At 43.4% G+C, this 16,965-nt stretch overlaps 1 protein-coding gene across 1 annotated transcript in view; it reads right to left on the bottom strand.

The window, feature by feature from the left end:
- Positions 1-16,965, bottom strand: part of WNT2 (Wnt family member 2) — a 49,050-nt gene that overhangs the window by 20,219 nt on the left and 11,866 nt on the right. The window contains exons 3-4 of the mRNA XM_005285757.4: positions 12,398-12,675; positions 8,348-8,612 (exon numbers count right to left, since the gene is read on the bottom strand). Coding sequence (XP_005285814.1) covers positions 8,348-8,612; positions 12,398-12,675 — 543 coding nt within the window. The remainder of the gene's footprint in view (positions 1-8,347; positions 8,613-12,397; positions 12,676-16,965) is intronic.

Raw genomic sequence — 16,965 nt, 5'->3', positions numbered from 1 at the left:
TTTGTCAGTCTGGTCACAAAATATATAAGGTTCAGTTTTCTGATCCAAGTGTGGAGTGCTCCACACACATTCAAAAATGTTTAGGTAGGAGGTAAAGTCTTCTACCTAAGACAGTGACTGCAGGTGAATGGCTTATAATAAAGATGCTGTCAATCAATTGGTGACCTCTACACTACTACCTTTCATACATTTATACATGAAACATGCTCCAATTTTCCACTGGCATTTCATGATGTGATATATTTACAACAACTTTCAGTGTACCGAGCCTATCGCACATGGCAAAACAGTGTACGTTTGTAAAATGAAACTGCCTAACAGCTGTCTATTTGAAGCTAATGGAGGTGGCTTGTTCAGAGCATTTTTGGAGGGAAAGATGTATGTCCAGGAGGGGCAGTGTGCAGTTTTAATAAATGAAGTGTCATTTATAGAAACCTCCCTCCGCTTCCCTTTATTTATTGAAATGGCTCCTGAGGTCTCATATTGTCTAGGCTGGTCTTGCTGAGTCTTTACTCATTCTGGCAGCTGGCAATTTATAAGAAGGTGAAGAAAGAGTATGTGAAATATGTCAGGATTTCTAAGAGGTTAAGGGGTGGGATTTTCAAAAAGCACTCAGTGTTGGCCTATCTCTGCTGCCATTGAAATCAATGGTAAAAAGTTCTTCTGGTTTCAATAGGACCAGAGATAAATGAATGCCAAGGGTTTTTGAAAATCGCACCCTACATCTTTTTTTTAATAGTCCTCCATTGTAACATGAAGCATTAACATTAGCTGAAATGTTAGGCCATTGCATTCCCCAGTTAACAACCACTTGGCTGTTAGTGTAGGCAGATGTGATATTACCTTGTAAAACACTGCCTCCTGTGTTCCTTCTAGGAAGGCTGGTACAGTACCAGTGAGCTCTGTTTTATCATGTACTGATTAGTGTACACATGCATTAGTGCCTTCCACTAGGTGGACTGTGAGATCTGCACACATGAGCTCAACCATAGCACCCACTATAGCACCCTCTAATGACTGACTGTTTACTTAGGATAAAAGCCAGCACAAATAGTAAAAGCCTTCCAAACAGTGACACATGGATAGGCCAGTATATTTATGTAGAAGGTCCTTAGGTTCAGTCCTTTAACCAAAAGTTAATACAACAATTGACCATCTGTAAGTCACTGGTCATTGTGTATTACGTGTTCCCCAGTGTGCCCAATCACAGAAGATGTGAACTGTAACAGACCCATAACTGGCAAGAATGGCTCTTTAGCTCAAGCTAGAGAAACTCATAATTTTCGCCCTTGAAGTCTCTAGTTCAATCCCCGGTGTCAGTCAAGATGGCAGTCATCATACATAATTACAATTTCTAGATGTACCATGTTTAGGAAGGATAACAGAGAAATGATAGAATTCTTAGGGTATTCTTCCAAGCACCAAAATGTCTGAATTCCCTGGGGGATGACAGACAAGCTATGCTCAGGGACATAATGAAGCTTTATTACAGTACATTTAGTTGGCACTGACATGCTAGATAACAAATGTTTCCCAACTCAAATTTCTATAATCCTCCCCAATGCAAAATTTCACGGGGTTGCTCCTGTGGAGGCTGCAACTTAGTGAAGTGAAATTAAGCACGAAAAAAAATCTGCTCAACTGCTTCTATCATCTTTGTCAAAGTCTGATCCATGTTTGTTTAGTTTATCAGATTTTTTTTGTATTATTAGAATACCTAACAGAATCTCACAGAGCTGCTCTACATATTCCCTTATTACATTAAAGATTTACTACCGTTTCCCCAAAAATTTACCCTTTGTAACAAGTAATTTCTCAGACTCATAGAACAGCAAGAAATTCTTAATTTAAAGTGTTATCTTGAGATGAATAAAAGCACTTGTCAGACTCTACAGCCTCTGCGCAGATCTGACAGAGTCGGCGGACAAGTAAAGATAATACTCTGCAGAGAAAAATCACCTCTGAGATAACAGGCCTGACAGAATGCTTTGCACTTCCTACAAAGAGACTGTAAAACAGCATTTTCACTTACAAATGTTTGGGTAAAGGCCTCTTCTTTTAGGGAAAAATGTGTCACAGAATTTACAATGAAAGATGCAGCCTCCAAAGAGAAAGTTGTATCTGTAACTCTAGACTATGAAATCAATCTCTGTACAGTCAGGACCGTCCTCAGGCATACGCAGCATACACAGCTGCATAGGGCATCTGAAAATTTGGGGCACCCCCAGGACCATAGGCACTGACTTCTCATCTTGCCAGGGGGGGAGCGCTCGACACCCCCCCTCCACCTCAGGCTCCACCCCCTCCAAGTCTTCCCTAAGCCCCCACCGCCCTGCCTCTTCCCACCCTTTCCTCACCTCCTCCTCCTCCCTCCCGGAGCTCGAAGGCTGCAAATCAGCTGTTTGCAGCGCTCCAGAAGCGCTGGGAGGGACGGGAAGGAGTTAGTAAGCGCGGGGCTGCCGGCACAGGAGAGGCGCAGGGGGAGGGGGGAGCTTGGTGCCAGTGGGTGCACCGCACCCACTACATTTTCCCCGTGGGTGCTCCAGCCCCGGAGTACCCACCCACAGAGTCCACACCTATGACTGGGACATCAGGTCAGAGCGGGTCAGCTCCCGCACACCCAGCGCGCGCTGCAGTCTCCTTACTAGGCAGAGGCCATATTCACAGAGCCAAATGTGCTGGTGTAAGGGCACCAGTTGGCCTGGCATTGGGGCACCAGTATAGGGGCACTGGTATTCACAGAGCCAAATGCGCTGGCATTGGGGCGCCAGTTTAATAATACTGCATAGGGTCCCATAAATCCTAAGGACAGCCCTGTATACAGTGCTACAATATGCCCGTAATATGCATCCAGATAAAGATATTAGACTTGATGCCATTACTCACTATCAGGGAGCATGATGAGTATTTAGAGCACCTGCAAAGATCACTAAGTAATATCTGAAAGGCCCAGACCCAATTCTCTGATCAGAAAGGCTACTTATTTTACACTTATTGAGTGAAATCTTAGCCCCGTTAATGTTAATAGCAAAACTTCCACTGATTTGATGTGCGATGTGCAGCTGTTCTCCAGCATGTGTATTCGGAGTAAAACTTGGATCATAAATAAGCAGAGATATCCAGAAGAGGTGACCTGCACTTCCCTGAGCTTGTCACTGCTACCTATAGATACGACACAGCAATCTGATTCTCACAACCTGTTAATTACCTCCACTGAACGGATGTCATGGTATGGCAAATCTTTAGTGCATTACTTAACTTGCCTCCCTTTTACAGACTTCACTTCTTTTTATTACCACATTAGTGACATTAATAACATATTAACATGGTTAAAGTGGACTGATAGTGCCTTACACCCTTCCAGAACGGTGAGTGCACCTTCACTGAAACCTCAGAAAATCAGGAAATACAGAGTTAAAGTACACAGCAGCTCCATCCTGCAACCTTAACTCTGCCCCCTGCAGCTGGCAAGAGCCCTGTGAATAGACTAAGTACGTTTCAGCCAGGGCTCTCACATTAGAAGCAGACATGAGGAATGACTAAGTAACTATCATTTTATGTGATGTATTGTGCCCCACAGAACTGTATTCTCCCATTCATCTGCATGTCCCATGCATCAACGACAGCTGTATTGATTGCTACAGAGTTGTCATGGTAGGTTGCCATGGCTTACCCCAGGGATCTCAAACACGCGGCCCGGGGGCCACATGCGACCCGCGAGTTCTTCACGGCTCCCCCGCGCCCCACAGCGTTTACCTAGAGCGGCGCCAGCCTGACGCGCACCGGGGGAAGGGCAGGCTCCCTGCCTGCCCTGCCCCTCCAGGAAACGGCCGGAACGTGGGGAAGGGGGGGCACAGGGCTCTGTGTGTTGCTCTTGCTTCAGACAGCGCCCCCAGCAGCTCCCATTGGCTGCAGTTCCCTGTTCCCGGCCAATGGGAGCTGCTGGGGGTGGTGCCTGAAGCAACAGCAACACACAGACCCCTGTGCCCCACCTCCCCCAGGTTCCGGCCACTTCCTGGAGTGGTGCGGGGACAGGCAGGCAGGCAGCCTGCCCTGCTCCCGGTGCGTGTTGGGCCGGAGCCCGCCCCCCGAGCCCCTCCTGCAGCCCAACCCCCTGCTGTACCCCGCACCCCTCCTGCACCCCACACCCCAACTCCCTGCCCTGAGCCCCCACCACACCCCACACCCTTCCTGCCCTCCCTGGGGGCAGGAAGGTGGCAGAGTTGGGGTGGGGATTTCAGGGAAAGGGTTAGAATGGGGGCAGGGCCTCATGGAAGGGGTGGAGTGGGTGCGGGGCTAAGAGTGGCAGGGGGAGGTGTCAGTAATGCGGCCCTCAGCCAATGTACTAATCCTCATGTGGCCCTTGTGGTCATTTGAGTTTGAGACCCCTGGCTTACCCAGTGACAGAGGGAAAGGTACATCTGTACCTAAAGGGATCAGGTTATCCCTTGTTTCTTGAGTTATGTGGGTTGTGCAAGTAGAGGTGCACAATAGTCTATTCTTGCTGCAGGGATTTGTAGCAGTCTGGTACCCTGCATGACAGTGCACTACAGGGCAGAAGTAAGGGCAGGTGATAGTCTAGAGATAGTCCTTAGGATGACGGTTCAGGGGTTATAACATGTGGCAACTCTGGAGTGTTATGTGCAGAAGACGTGACGTGGTTGAGTACAGGCCAGGTGTAGCCAACTGATGTTCACTAACACTGCACCAAATGCAACTTTTGCCTTAGTGAGGATGTGGTCTGACAGCTTCTTCTGGTGTATTCGTGTGCGGTGTCCCCTCCCCACAGTGCTCCATATCATCTGGAAGACAGAGTGCTACACTGTCTGTAAGGGAGGGTTGGGGCACCCCTCAAAGGGGACTGGGAGAATTAAGGTTGCAGGGTGGTGCTGGGGTGTACATTAACCCTTTATTCCCTGGTTTTAAGAAGTTTCAGTATACATGCAGTTGATATTCTGAAAAGGTACAAGGCACTGCCAGTTAAACTTAACTGAGCCAGTGAAATTCCCTTGTTGGTGGTGGTGGTTTGTTTGATTTGGGCTGGGGGGTTTTATGAAGTGGTGGAGGTAAGAAGGTCATGACTGGGGGCCACAGGAAGCTTCCAGGGAAAACTCACTGCCAGCCAACTACCAGCTGTGCTCACCTCTTGGCCCCTCCATGCCCCCAACCCCTGTTGTGACATACCAGTTTTCAAGGCAATCTCATTATGCATGTGGATATTAGAGCACTTTGATTATTAAAATCTGCTCCTTATTGTGGGATAGGGTGACCAGATAGCAAGTGTGATAAATCAGGACAGGTGGTGGGGGATAATAGGTGCCTGTATAAGACAGAGCCATGAATATTGGGACCATTCCTATAAAATCAGGACATCTGGTCACCCTACTGGGGGACGGCAGCTGTAAAGAACCCCTTGACTGAACCACCCCAGCTTGCAACACCGTCTCTACTCCTGGCCCTCAGATATCCCCACCACAGGTAAGGTTACAGCAGGATTTAACATTTTAACAGGGGTGAAAAGGGTCTACAAAACATTTTCTTTGGGGCAAGAGTATCATTCTAAACTCTTTACTTCAAGTTGTGCTTGATTTTCCTACAGAAGTTTGTGGGGGGAACTATCATATGAAGGTTGCTATGACTGTTTTTAAAAGAGTCCGGAGACTAAAATACTTAGTGTCCATTTCCTTTGGATCTCTTTTCCCAGGAACTACTGCACTTGGAGAGTTGAAATAGATAGGTGTGAACTCTTGGTTGGTATAGACTGGGTGAATTGCTATAGGAAGTTGAAATTTATTTCCTGTGTTTATTTTTCATGATAAATGTAAGTCACTGTTTTGACTGATGACAGTATTCTGGTGTTGCATTAGTCAATGATAATCTTAATCCAGTCCCTAGAATAGGGCTGTCTGTTGAGAATGCATTTTCTGATGCTCAGCAACTTCTTTAAACATGCTGACACTGGTGAGAATCACAGCTACTTGTTTTGTTTGATCACACTTGGACACACTATTCAGGAATTGATGAGGAGCATGAAGCACAAGTCATTACATCACCCTAATGCTGCTACTTTCTAGAGTCTTTCACCTTCCCTCTATTACATTAATGCTATTTCTTTGACAATACTGCAAGTAAAATATTAGTCTGAAATTTGGATTTTAGAGCACTTTGAAATATTGTCTCTCAAACCAGAAGCTTTGCTCTTATGGCAAAACTTCCAGAAGGAGCCCTTGAAGAATGCAGGCAGAGAACAGGTAATGAACACAAGACACATACAGAAGTACTTGCTTATAGCATCACAGAGATTCATCGGGCCACTGCAAGTACCAACTCCAGCACACACAGGTAACATCAAGCTTACTGCTAATCCCCCTGAAGTCAGGTCAATAAACACAATAACATACAAGACAATGACAACCCTACAATAAAGATATTGCACCATCTAGTGGTGGAGGTGCTGTCTATGCTAATCATTACAATACTCAGAAAGCTGCCAAGGACAGGACTCAAAACTCACAGCACTTGGGGCTGCCAATGTTCACTGGCTATTGCATGAAAAATCCACATACGCTGACGTCAGGCTGTAAATACTCTGGCTTGCAACAGAGCCACATTCCTGCTGCACATTCGTAACTGGCTTTTTCTGGCTCAACAGTTTGGCTTGAGCCATGTTGCAGAGCAAACTTTTACCTTGCATGATTTTTAAAATGTTGCTTCCCCAAAGGGGCAGTGGGTGCCAGACATTAGTTGAGCTCAGTCCTGTGTGGGTGATATCTGTTTTGGAAGGATATGAGCTCTCATTTGAGCCCCTGGGCTGCCCAAACTTTGCAATAATTGTAAATGTTGATGTCACTTGAATTCTTTGGGCGGGGAGGTTGTATCTCAAGAATGCCTTCCTCAGGCGATCTTAGATATGGAGCACTACCCCTGCTCCCCATGATGCCTAGCAATTTTGAGACAACCCAAGTAAGCCTGTGGATTTTAGAGCACTTAGAAAAACTGGCTGTTAAACAGTAAGCTGTCTTCAACATTAACTATAGCAGTGCTACTGCGCCCCCCCACACCTGCCACCACACACACAATACCCAACATACTCAAAAGCTGGTTATAATGGGACAAGAAGTTAATCCTTCATTCTGACTCTGCTGTCTATTACTCTCAACAAAACACCCACAGAAGTCAATTTGCTCACTGTGACACTTGCTTAAGTACATGCACAAGTAACAGAGGAAAACACACTATAATTCTGGCACTGCTTGATGTGTGCATCACGAGGCAGGAGCCACGTCTTCCTCTGTTTTCAATACAACAACATGAATGCTGCTGGCACTCAGCAAATAAACGAGCAAACAAAGAGTTAAAGATGCAGCAGATATTTTTGTTGGGGAAATACTAATTTTGCCCTGAAGAAACAGCTATGTCTATTAGGTCTGGAACACTCAGCTTTTTAACATTCGCAGGCATGGCTGTAATATAAACTGTTTTGAGTTCATTTTTCTCTAAGTCTTTTCTTCTAGTTTGGTCTTTGTACTGCTTCAGAGTCCTATTTCCTAGTATGGGCCAGAGTGGGCCAAACCATTTAAAAAGAAATACAGAAACCAATAGTTTTTACTCCCTGAGACAGGGAGGGGAAGTGTAGAATGCACTGGCATTCAGATTTGCACTGGTATACTCTACACACTTCTCCTTCCTGCCTCAGTGAGGAGCTGCCATGTTGTGCCCTGGCTCACAACCAATGCCTGTCTCTTGTTCAGTTGTGCAATCTCTAACCCACAGTGGAACTGGGACTACTCCAAGCCCCTCTGCCTGGTAATTGTCACCATAGGTTTTGGAGCCCACCCCTCCTGCAGATTAGAATGCAGTTGAATATGCGAAGGTGTGTAGTACATGGAGACAGCACCCAAAATGCTTAAGAACCACTGATATAGAGTGTGCTTAGGAGGGAAAAGGGAATACATGCAACTGTAGACCCTGCTCCATTCTTGGGCCTATAACAGCATTAGTGTCATTGTATTGATTGAACCCTAGTTTAAATCCAATTAGGGGAACTGTACAAATGTCTCACTGAAAAGCTAATTAGAAACTATTCTTCTCATTGCCACAAACCCCTCAAAGTATGTACAATATTGGTACAATTGGTTCTTCTAAGTTTAGAGAAGGCCAGGATTTTGCTAGCAGAGATGCTGTATTATCTCTCACTCTTGTACTGAGTTGTCCTTCTGACTTTAGGTAATAAAGAGTGATGGAAAAAGTGAGGGAAATAGGTAAATCCAATACTGATGGTCATTTTTTACCTTCAAGGAATAAAAGTCTGAAATAAAACCATGTATGTGTGGTGACTCAAGCTTACCTACATCCCTGTCTCTGATACAGTAGTCTGGCGAGCTCTCAAAGTATACCAGGTCATTCTTGGTGGGCTTCTTAAATCTCTTGTTAGCCACAGTGAAACCAGTGCCATCTTGATTCATGACCACCTGAATCGCTCCATTGTATTTCCTCCATAGATAATCTCCTGTTTTCCTAAAGTCTGCCATGGCCAGCCAGCAGGTTCTCAGAGTACATGATCCACTCACGCCATGACATTTGCACTCCTGTTTCAAAAAACGCTTCACAGCCTGCCAAAAAAGCCAGTGAAATATAAATAGGTAAAACAAGCTACATTTTAATTTATGTTTTTCGCTCCCCTCCCATTGATTCTGCAGTCTCGGCTTTGTAATGGCTCCTGTAATCATGGTCTGTGGTGACACCCACTGGCAACAGTGAGTCATCCTCACAAGGTTAGGCCAGTCTGCTTAGTTTACTCAACTATACCAACAACCTTCAAGATTGGTGTTTTCTCCTCTCCCGCTACTTTCAATCTCCCTGAAGATCCAGGCAACACTACTGAGAAATCATTTCCCTCTTACCAGATCCACTGATATCTGGGACAGAAATTACTTTCTAGTGATAGAACACAAATGTCTTGAAGTCAATGGGAATGCACATGCATAACAAGGCAGAATCTGTCCCCTTGGAAATACTATAGGGTTTACTGTGTTGTCATTCAGTTTGAGGTAACACCATAGCAGACCTGTCAATCTCACTTTTTATGAGGTTGCCCATTTCCAAGAGCTCCTTCACTGCGATTAAAATTGATCACAAAATTGTGAAATTCACAATCTTTTCATCAAAATTTCAGTGGAAAGCAGGTCAAAATCCAATATAAACATTTTACAGTAATTTTTCCATTTCTCATCCAGATCTAAGTATCTGAGTGCCTATCCAGATCTACAAAGAGTTTCTTAAATGTGGCTTAGAAATTAACCTTGTTTCCTAGTAATTTTTTTTTTACACAGACAGTATAAAGTCTGTTATGTCATCAGACTAGGGCATCCGATGTGAGCTAGTCATTTTTATCTATGTGGCATTTGAAAGTAAAATATTTGTATAACTTCTATTTTTACAATTTTTTTAGAAAGGTTTATAAGAATTTTATTGCTTTGCAATTGAGGCCTTCATCTTCATCATTCATATCATGACTGGATATCATTAAAGCAGTCTCAGCTTCAGGTCAGGCTTTTAACATATTTGTATGTCACTGAACAAATAATGGGTTATTTATTAATTATGTGATAAGTCATAGCACGTAGACTTTGATCTATGACAATTACATCTCTGGAAGTCTATTCTCAGGATTCATGAAATGCATGCACTTTAGAGTTTGTGTTTCAGGAAAAAAAGCCATATTAATGGAGCAGGACTAGACTGGAATGGCCTTTTCCAATCAAGAGCTTTCTAAAGTAGCTACGATACATTACATACCCAGAGTAATAGACCAGCATCTTTGGTTTTCTTCTGTGACTGGTAAACAATTTATTAGATCACTCTGGGTCAAATCAGTCACTGACATTCTCACAGTCCTATCTGGACTGATGAACTTAGTATTAAAACGAGGCCCCAATTCAGCAAGGAATTTAAGCACATGTCTAACTTTAAGCATGTGAGTAGAAATTAATGAGACTACTCAGTATTTAAAGTCAGGCACATGTTTAAATACCTTGCTGAACTGAGGCCTCAGACATCAGAAGCTGCCCATTAAGATATAGGAGGGTTTTTTCTTAAGTGATGCTCAGATAATGATATACAATATAGCCATTCATTTGGTGCATATGGGATGTTTTGATTTACTAAAATGTAAGGGCCTGGTTTTGAAAGGGCCTCTCATCACAATCTGGCCTCTCATTTTGCAGAGGAAAAATAACTGTGGTTACAATTTACTCCATCTAGACCTGTAACTGCCAAATTTGTTGATACACTCAGGTAGTGAGGCATCTAAAGGACACAAGTTTCTAACTAAATTTAAACCACTAAACTGTGGGTACAAAATGGGAACCCCCTTCTAAAAACCAGGTTCTAAAGCATAAAAGGATTTGCTTTATAACTCTTTTGTTTCTTGACTAGTTTAAATTTAAAACATTTCCTCAAGTCTCTTCATTGATCTTATGTCCCCAACCTATTCATTTACTAGTTGTGGCAGTACCTTTCCAGATCAATGTTAATGTTTGTTTACGTTTTTAGCAGTTAGAGATCCTGAAACATTGCATGGACAGCAGATACTCCCAGCCAAGGAGCTTTCACCATATAAAATCATGAGCTCTCTCATATACAACAATCCCTTACAGTAAATCCCTTACACTATAAAGCAGTTGAGATAGCCCTCTTTGACTGACCATTCTGACTCCTCATTGGATTGTATAATCTCAATGTGCTGTCTACAACCATTTGAAACTAGGGGGAGACGGACTGTTAGGAAAAAACAAACAAACTAACTAAGGGCTGGTCCACACTAACCCCCCAGTTCGAACTAAGATACGCAACTTCAGCTATGTGAATAACGTAGCTGAAGTCGAAGTATCTTACTTCGAACTACAAGGTACTTACCGTGGGTCCACACGCAGCAGGCAGGCTCCCCCATCGACTCTGCGTTCTCCTCTCGCGGAGCAGGAGTACTGGTGTCGACGGCGAGCACTTCCGGGATCGATTTATCGTGTCTAGACAAGACGCGATAAATCGATCCCAGAAGATCGATTGCTTACCACCGAACCCAGAGGTAAGTATAGACGTACCCTCACATGGAAGACTATCTACATTCATCAGAATTAACCAAATCAGGGTTAAAAGGGGACACATTTTTCTTATGGAGAATGGCTAATATAAAAGGACTTCATATCCATTTTAGGGAATTTTAATTTTTTTTTTAAAACAATCACACAAAATATGAAAAATATGCTTCCTATTTAATGTGAATGCAAGAAGAAGAGAGATTCTTGAACAAAGTCATCAAAATTCTTCATTTTTAACAAGTACATCTTCTCTTCAGTGAAAGTACAGATTCTGGTGGGGCTATATGACAATTTTTCAGATGCTGTGCATATGATGATTTTCCTATGTCCTCTGAATAATTAATCAATACACTCCAGTCACATGGACCATATTCATTTATATGTATTCTATAAATGCCAAGGCAAAAGGTGAGTGTGTGTATTTTCCAACTCACTGCACAAGCAGTAGGCAACATACCTAGCAGTTTATTGCCAATTTACTAACAAAAATAAAGACTATTTTGGAACTTCCAAGGATGCTATTTTAATACACTGTTTGGATAAAGATTGGGTCAGAGCCTTTGGGCTAAACAAGTGCAATTTGTTGCTATTTATTTTTCAATATTTGCATTTTTTAGATTAGTGAAGTAGGTATATTTCACCCCCTCTGATAATTTCTGTTTGCATGTTTATTGTCCCCATGTGGATGTACATTATGCTGTTTTATTTCATTGTTGGGGTAGAAGGATTTGCTCTTCGGCAGCTAAACTAACTCTTTGCTGTGGTCTTCAAGTGTATTTAAAGTTTTCCCTTCTTTATTCACCCAGGTTAAAATTCACCTATGTGCAAGGTCTAGGCACCAATTAAACTCTCACTTACATAAATCTTTGCAAGATCAGCATGTAAGTGCTTAGTGCACAGTCCACAGATTGGCACATGGTTGTCTTCATGCTTGGGGGAACCCCTGTCATAGAATTTAAGGCCTGTAGGGACCACCAGAACATCTAGTCTGATCTCTTGACATTAATAATTTCATTGATTTCAGTAGGACAACAACTCACTATACATAAAATTAAGTGTATGTGTGTAAACCTTCTCAGGATTGAGGCCTTAGGTGGGCATGTAAGTGGTGCAGTCGATCTTACACTGGCCCTCTCCACAAAGTGAATTTCATCCCACATGCATTGTTGAGATATGTTAATGAGTCTCAAAGGGTAATGCCCCCAGAATGATATGTTTCAATTTTTTGTAAATAGATCAAGGAATTTTAGGTCATTTAGAGAAGATAAGTTTTAGTAAGTAAGAAGTGTCATACCCACCTTTCTTCCAGCTCTGTTGTTGTGAAGGTTCATTAGTGCTCTGGCATCTTTTCCCTTCCTTTCTTTGGCATCCACAAATGCTCTGGCAAATTTGACACCATAGTCAACGTTATCGCTGCAACCACCCCAATCAAAGTGGCCCTTGTTGTCCTTGGCAGACCCTTTCTTCTTCGGATCACAGGAGCATGATTTTAATTCTCCTTGACTACATGCCCTTGTGATAGCAAATACAACTCCAGCAGAGGAGATGGCATACACAAAGGCAGACTCCCGGCTACCTGAAACAAGAAGGCTGGCCTTAAGATGGTTGAGATATTCAGTTCCAGATAATTTTAATGGTTAAGTCCATTTATGCTGGACTTCACAGTGTACAAAAGAGAAATGGGGTTGAATTCACGCGTGGTGTAATTTCACTAGATAATTACATATGGCTTGAATTTGGCCCCCTCTCTAGTAAAAGCTCATTGACAGAAGTCTTGGATTGGGATTCACTACAAGTTTGTTTCTAGTATTTATTAATACAATTTCCTAGTTGAGTTGTATTGTATACATACACTTTTAGGATCGCTGTTTTAGTTAATTTAGAAGATCTTTGGTTGTACTGCAAGCAAACAAGCTTCCTATCTAGGCGCCAAACCTGTTCAACTTATTCATGCAAATAAGAACCACTGAAGAAGTCAATAGGACTATTTGTGTGATTGAGTAGGATTTGGCCCTATAATTGCACTTCCACATGCCAAGTACTCATACAGTTCTGTCTATTTTCTGATACTTTATTACACTACAGACTATGCCCTCTCATAAGGTAAAAGATACATATTTCAGTGCAATAGCTACATAAAATTCTTTTAATAATAAGTAGTAACTCATAATACACAGCTGTGCTATATTGATAGATATAAAACTCTTTAGGGTCTTAATACACTTTTGCTTTCAAACAGTGCTGTATTTCATTATTAGTATGTGTACTTATTAATGGTTGCCACAACAAGTATATTAACAACTTGAAGAAAAACTGAGCTCTCCAGTCAGAAAATGCAAAACAGCTTGGTGATATCAAGAAGCCTGAGACTTTTTAAAGCACACTGTATGTCAACTGGAAGAGCAAAATATTGTATAGCATTGAAGCTATTGCTCATTTCAGATTTAAAGTTTGCTCATTTCAGTTACAATTTTATAACAGTGGGCTGAAAATGACTTCTGCCAGTCTTATTATTAAAAATCATATCTACATCATATTAAATTACACTTACCTCAGACCTTTAAAAAACTACCAAGCAATCTACAGAACTTGAAATTAATTATAGGAATATTTGTATTAAGTAGTAATCTGTATTCTCCAGAGAAAAACACAATTACCAAATGACTGTTTTGAAAAGCAACTCAAACAACCAATGGACAACAAAGGATTACGAGTTGTACAAATGAGACTATTTGCAAAAGAGACATTCAGAAAAGTAAGTTTGTGCTGAAAAGTGCAGTCTTCAAGACTATGTTAAAGCTAGCACAGGAAGGTGAGAAGTGCACCTTCATACATTGGCTAAGCCCCTGGGAATAAAGAGGAATCTATCCTTTGAGGGCTTGTCTTCACTACAAACTTTTATCATGTTAAAGTATGTTAATTTGACTTCAAAGAGTCAAATTAGCTATCACTATACTGACCATGACTTTGTAATAGGTGTAGACCAGAAAAATTCTGAATTGTGTCATCTCTTCATGAATAAACCCTAGGGGAACAAGGTTCAATCATGATTCACTGACCTGACTTATTAGTATTTAACATTTATATTCCAGTATTATCTAGAAGCCTCAACCAGATGTGGGCTGCATTATACCACAATGCTGAACAGGACTTGGTTTTGTCTGCTATGACCACAAAGTAATGATAAAGATAATGTTAACTAACCTGGCTCCTCACACTCATGTACTAACACAATAGCATTTCTGACAAATTTTGATTCACAACTGTTGAAATGTTTCATTGGGTTTGTTGAACTGACCAAAACTATTTGATTTTGAGTTATTTCATCATTAAATTGCATTTTCCTATTGATTGCTTCCTGGGAGGAGTTGTTGTTTTGGAACCTGATACTCCATTCTCCCTTGCTGGCCAGACTCAGCAGAGTTTTTGACTCCCATGATGCATCATTCAGCTTGGTCAGATGGGAACCCATGTTACATTCTGAGATGTATTCCTCCAGGGAGCCCAGCTCATAGGAAAGAATGGGGGCCAGAATTACAACTCCCAATATGTTATTGAACTGATTCAAAATAAAAATGTTTCAGGTCAGTTCAACAGAATGAAATATTCCAATTTTGATCAAGCCAATGTGAAATAAAATATTTCATTTTGATTTTCCTGATGAAAACATTTTCAAAAAATTGAAGTTTTCCATGGGAAAACTTCACTTTTGCAGAAACTTTATTTTCTGTTGGAAAATTCCTGACCAGGTCTAATATACACAGACATCTCTTGTAACAAATAAAAGGCCCTATGTGCCACACAGACCCTATCTACACAACTTCACCTCACTTTGTAACCAGTTAGTGACTCTGGCTGACACTAAACATGATTTATGGTTGCCACTTCTGAGGTACAAAAAACAAGGACATCTGCCTGCTCCCCCATACTACACCACATACATCCCTGGGTACTGCTTTCCTCCCCACCCATGGCACTGTCTCCTCATCCCAACCCTGGGGGAGGGCACCAGATCCCAGGGCTGCCCCAGGCATCAACCTGGCCAAACAGGATGCAGCATTGGCTGGATCCACTTCTCTCCTGCCTGGCGGCGGCCCCCACATCCAGTACCTACACAGCAGTGACTGGGTGCTGCCAGCCCCAAGCTCCCCCTGTCCTGCTCACTGCTCCCAAGCTGCCCTGTCCCCATGGCTCTCAGGTGCTCCAGAGCTACAGCTCCCTCGGAGCAGGAACTGCTGCCCGTGGCTCCTCCCACTACACCCACTAGGGCTGCAGGAGCCAACAGGGGGATGGCTGACAAAAAAAAAAAAAAAAAATCAGGACTTTTAATGTCCCAGAAGACTTGCAGATTTCCTGGGACAGCTACTTAAAATAAGGGCCGATCCCCAGAAAACCAGGACAGGTGGTAACCATAAACATGATTTGTATCCACAGGTAACATGGTTAATACTGTGCTAGCAACCATAGGGGCCAACTATGTATCTCCGTTACAAGAGACATAGATTGGATGGGACCCCCTGCCGTAGTGTGAATTAGAGAGTTTAAGGCCAGAAGGGACTCCCAGATCATTTAGGCTGACCTCCCATAAATCACAGGCCACCAACACCACCCAGCATCTACACCCTAAACCCAATAACCAAAATTAAATCATAATATTACAACCCACAGGAAAAGGACAGTTACCTGTTCCGTAACTGGCGTTCTTTGAGATGTGTTGCTCCTGTGTATTCCACAGTAGGTGTGCATGCTCGCCACGTGCACCAGTGCCGGAAGTTTTTCCCTTAGCAGTACCTGTAGTGGGGGAGCACCACTGCAACCCCTTGAGTAGCGCCTCTATATCGCGCTATAAGGGGAGCTGCGCACTCCCCCCACCCTCAGTTCCTTCTTGCCAGACAACTCCGACAGAGGGGAAGGAGGGCAGGGTGTGGAATAGACAGGAGCAACACATCTCGAAGAACACCAGTTACGGAACAGGTAACTGTCCATTCTTCTTCGAGTGATTGCTCCTGTGTATTCCACAGTAGGTGACTCCAAGCTATATCTAATGGAGGTGGGTAGGAGTTTAAAGGTTATTGGGACGGAGTACCACCCTACCAAACCTGGCGTCGTCCTGTGCTTGGGAGATGATTGCATAGTGTGAGGAAAAGGTGTGGACAGAGGACCACGTGGTAGCCCTACATATGTCCTGGATAGGGATGTGGGCTACATAGGCGGACGACGAGGCCTGCGCTCTCATGGAATGGGCCTTTATGATAGGTGGCGGAGGAATCCCTGCCAAGTCATAACACATGCGTATGCACGAGGTGATCCAGTGGGAAAGGCGCTGGGTGGAGACCGGTTGCCCTCTCATACGCTCGGCCAATGCAACGAACAGTTGCGAGGATTTCCTGAACGGCCTGGTCCAGTCCAGGTAAAAGGCCTGCGCCCTACATACGTCTAGCGTGTGTAGGCGGCGTTCCTCGCTGGAGGAATGGGGCTTAGGACAGAGTACCGGTAGGAAGATGTCCTGTTCCATATGGAAGGCGGAGACCACCTTGGGGAGAAACGCCGGGTGCGGGCGAAGCTGGACCTTATCCTTATGGAATACCGTGTATGGGGGTTCCGAGGTCAGGGCCCTAAGCTCCGAGATCCGACGGGCTGAGGTGATAGCCACCAAGAAAGCCACTTTCCAGGAGAGGTGGGACCAAGAACAGGTGGCCAGGGGCTCAAAGAGAGGGTACATGATGCGGGATAGCACTAGGTTCAGATCCCATTGCGGGACCAGGGCCCTGGCATACGGGAATGTACGATCCAGCCCCTTCAAAAAACGGGAGGTCATCTCATGGGAAAAAAACGAGTGACCTTGCACCGGAGGGTGAAAAGCTGA

This window comes from Chrysemys picta, chromosome 1, assembly GCF_011386835.1.
Source record: "Chrysemys picta bellii isolate R12L10 chromosome 1, ASM1138683v2, whole genome shotgun sequence".
NCBI classification, from domain to species: Eukaryota; Metazoa; Chordata; order Testudines; family Emydidae; genus Chrysemys; species Chrysemys picta.
The sequence above is the reverse complement of the archived record's forward strand: the minus strand, read 5'-3'. Positions and strand labels throughout refer to the sequence as shown.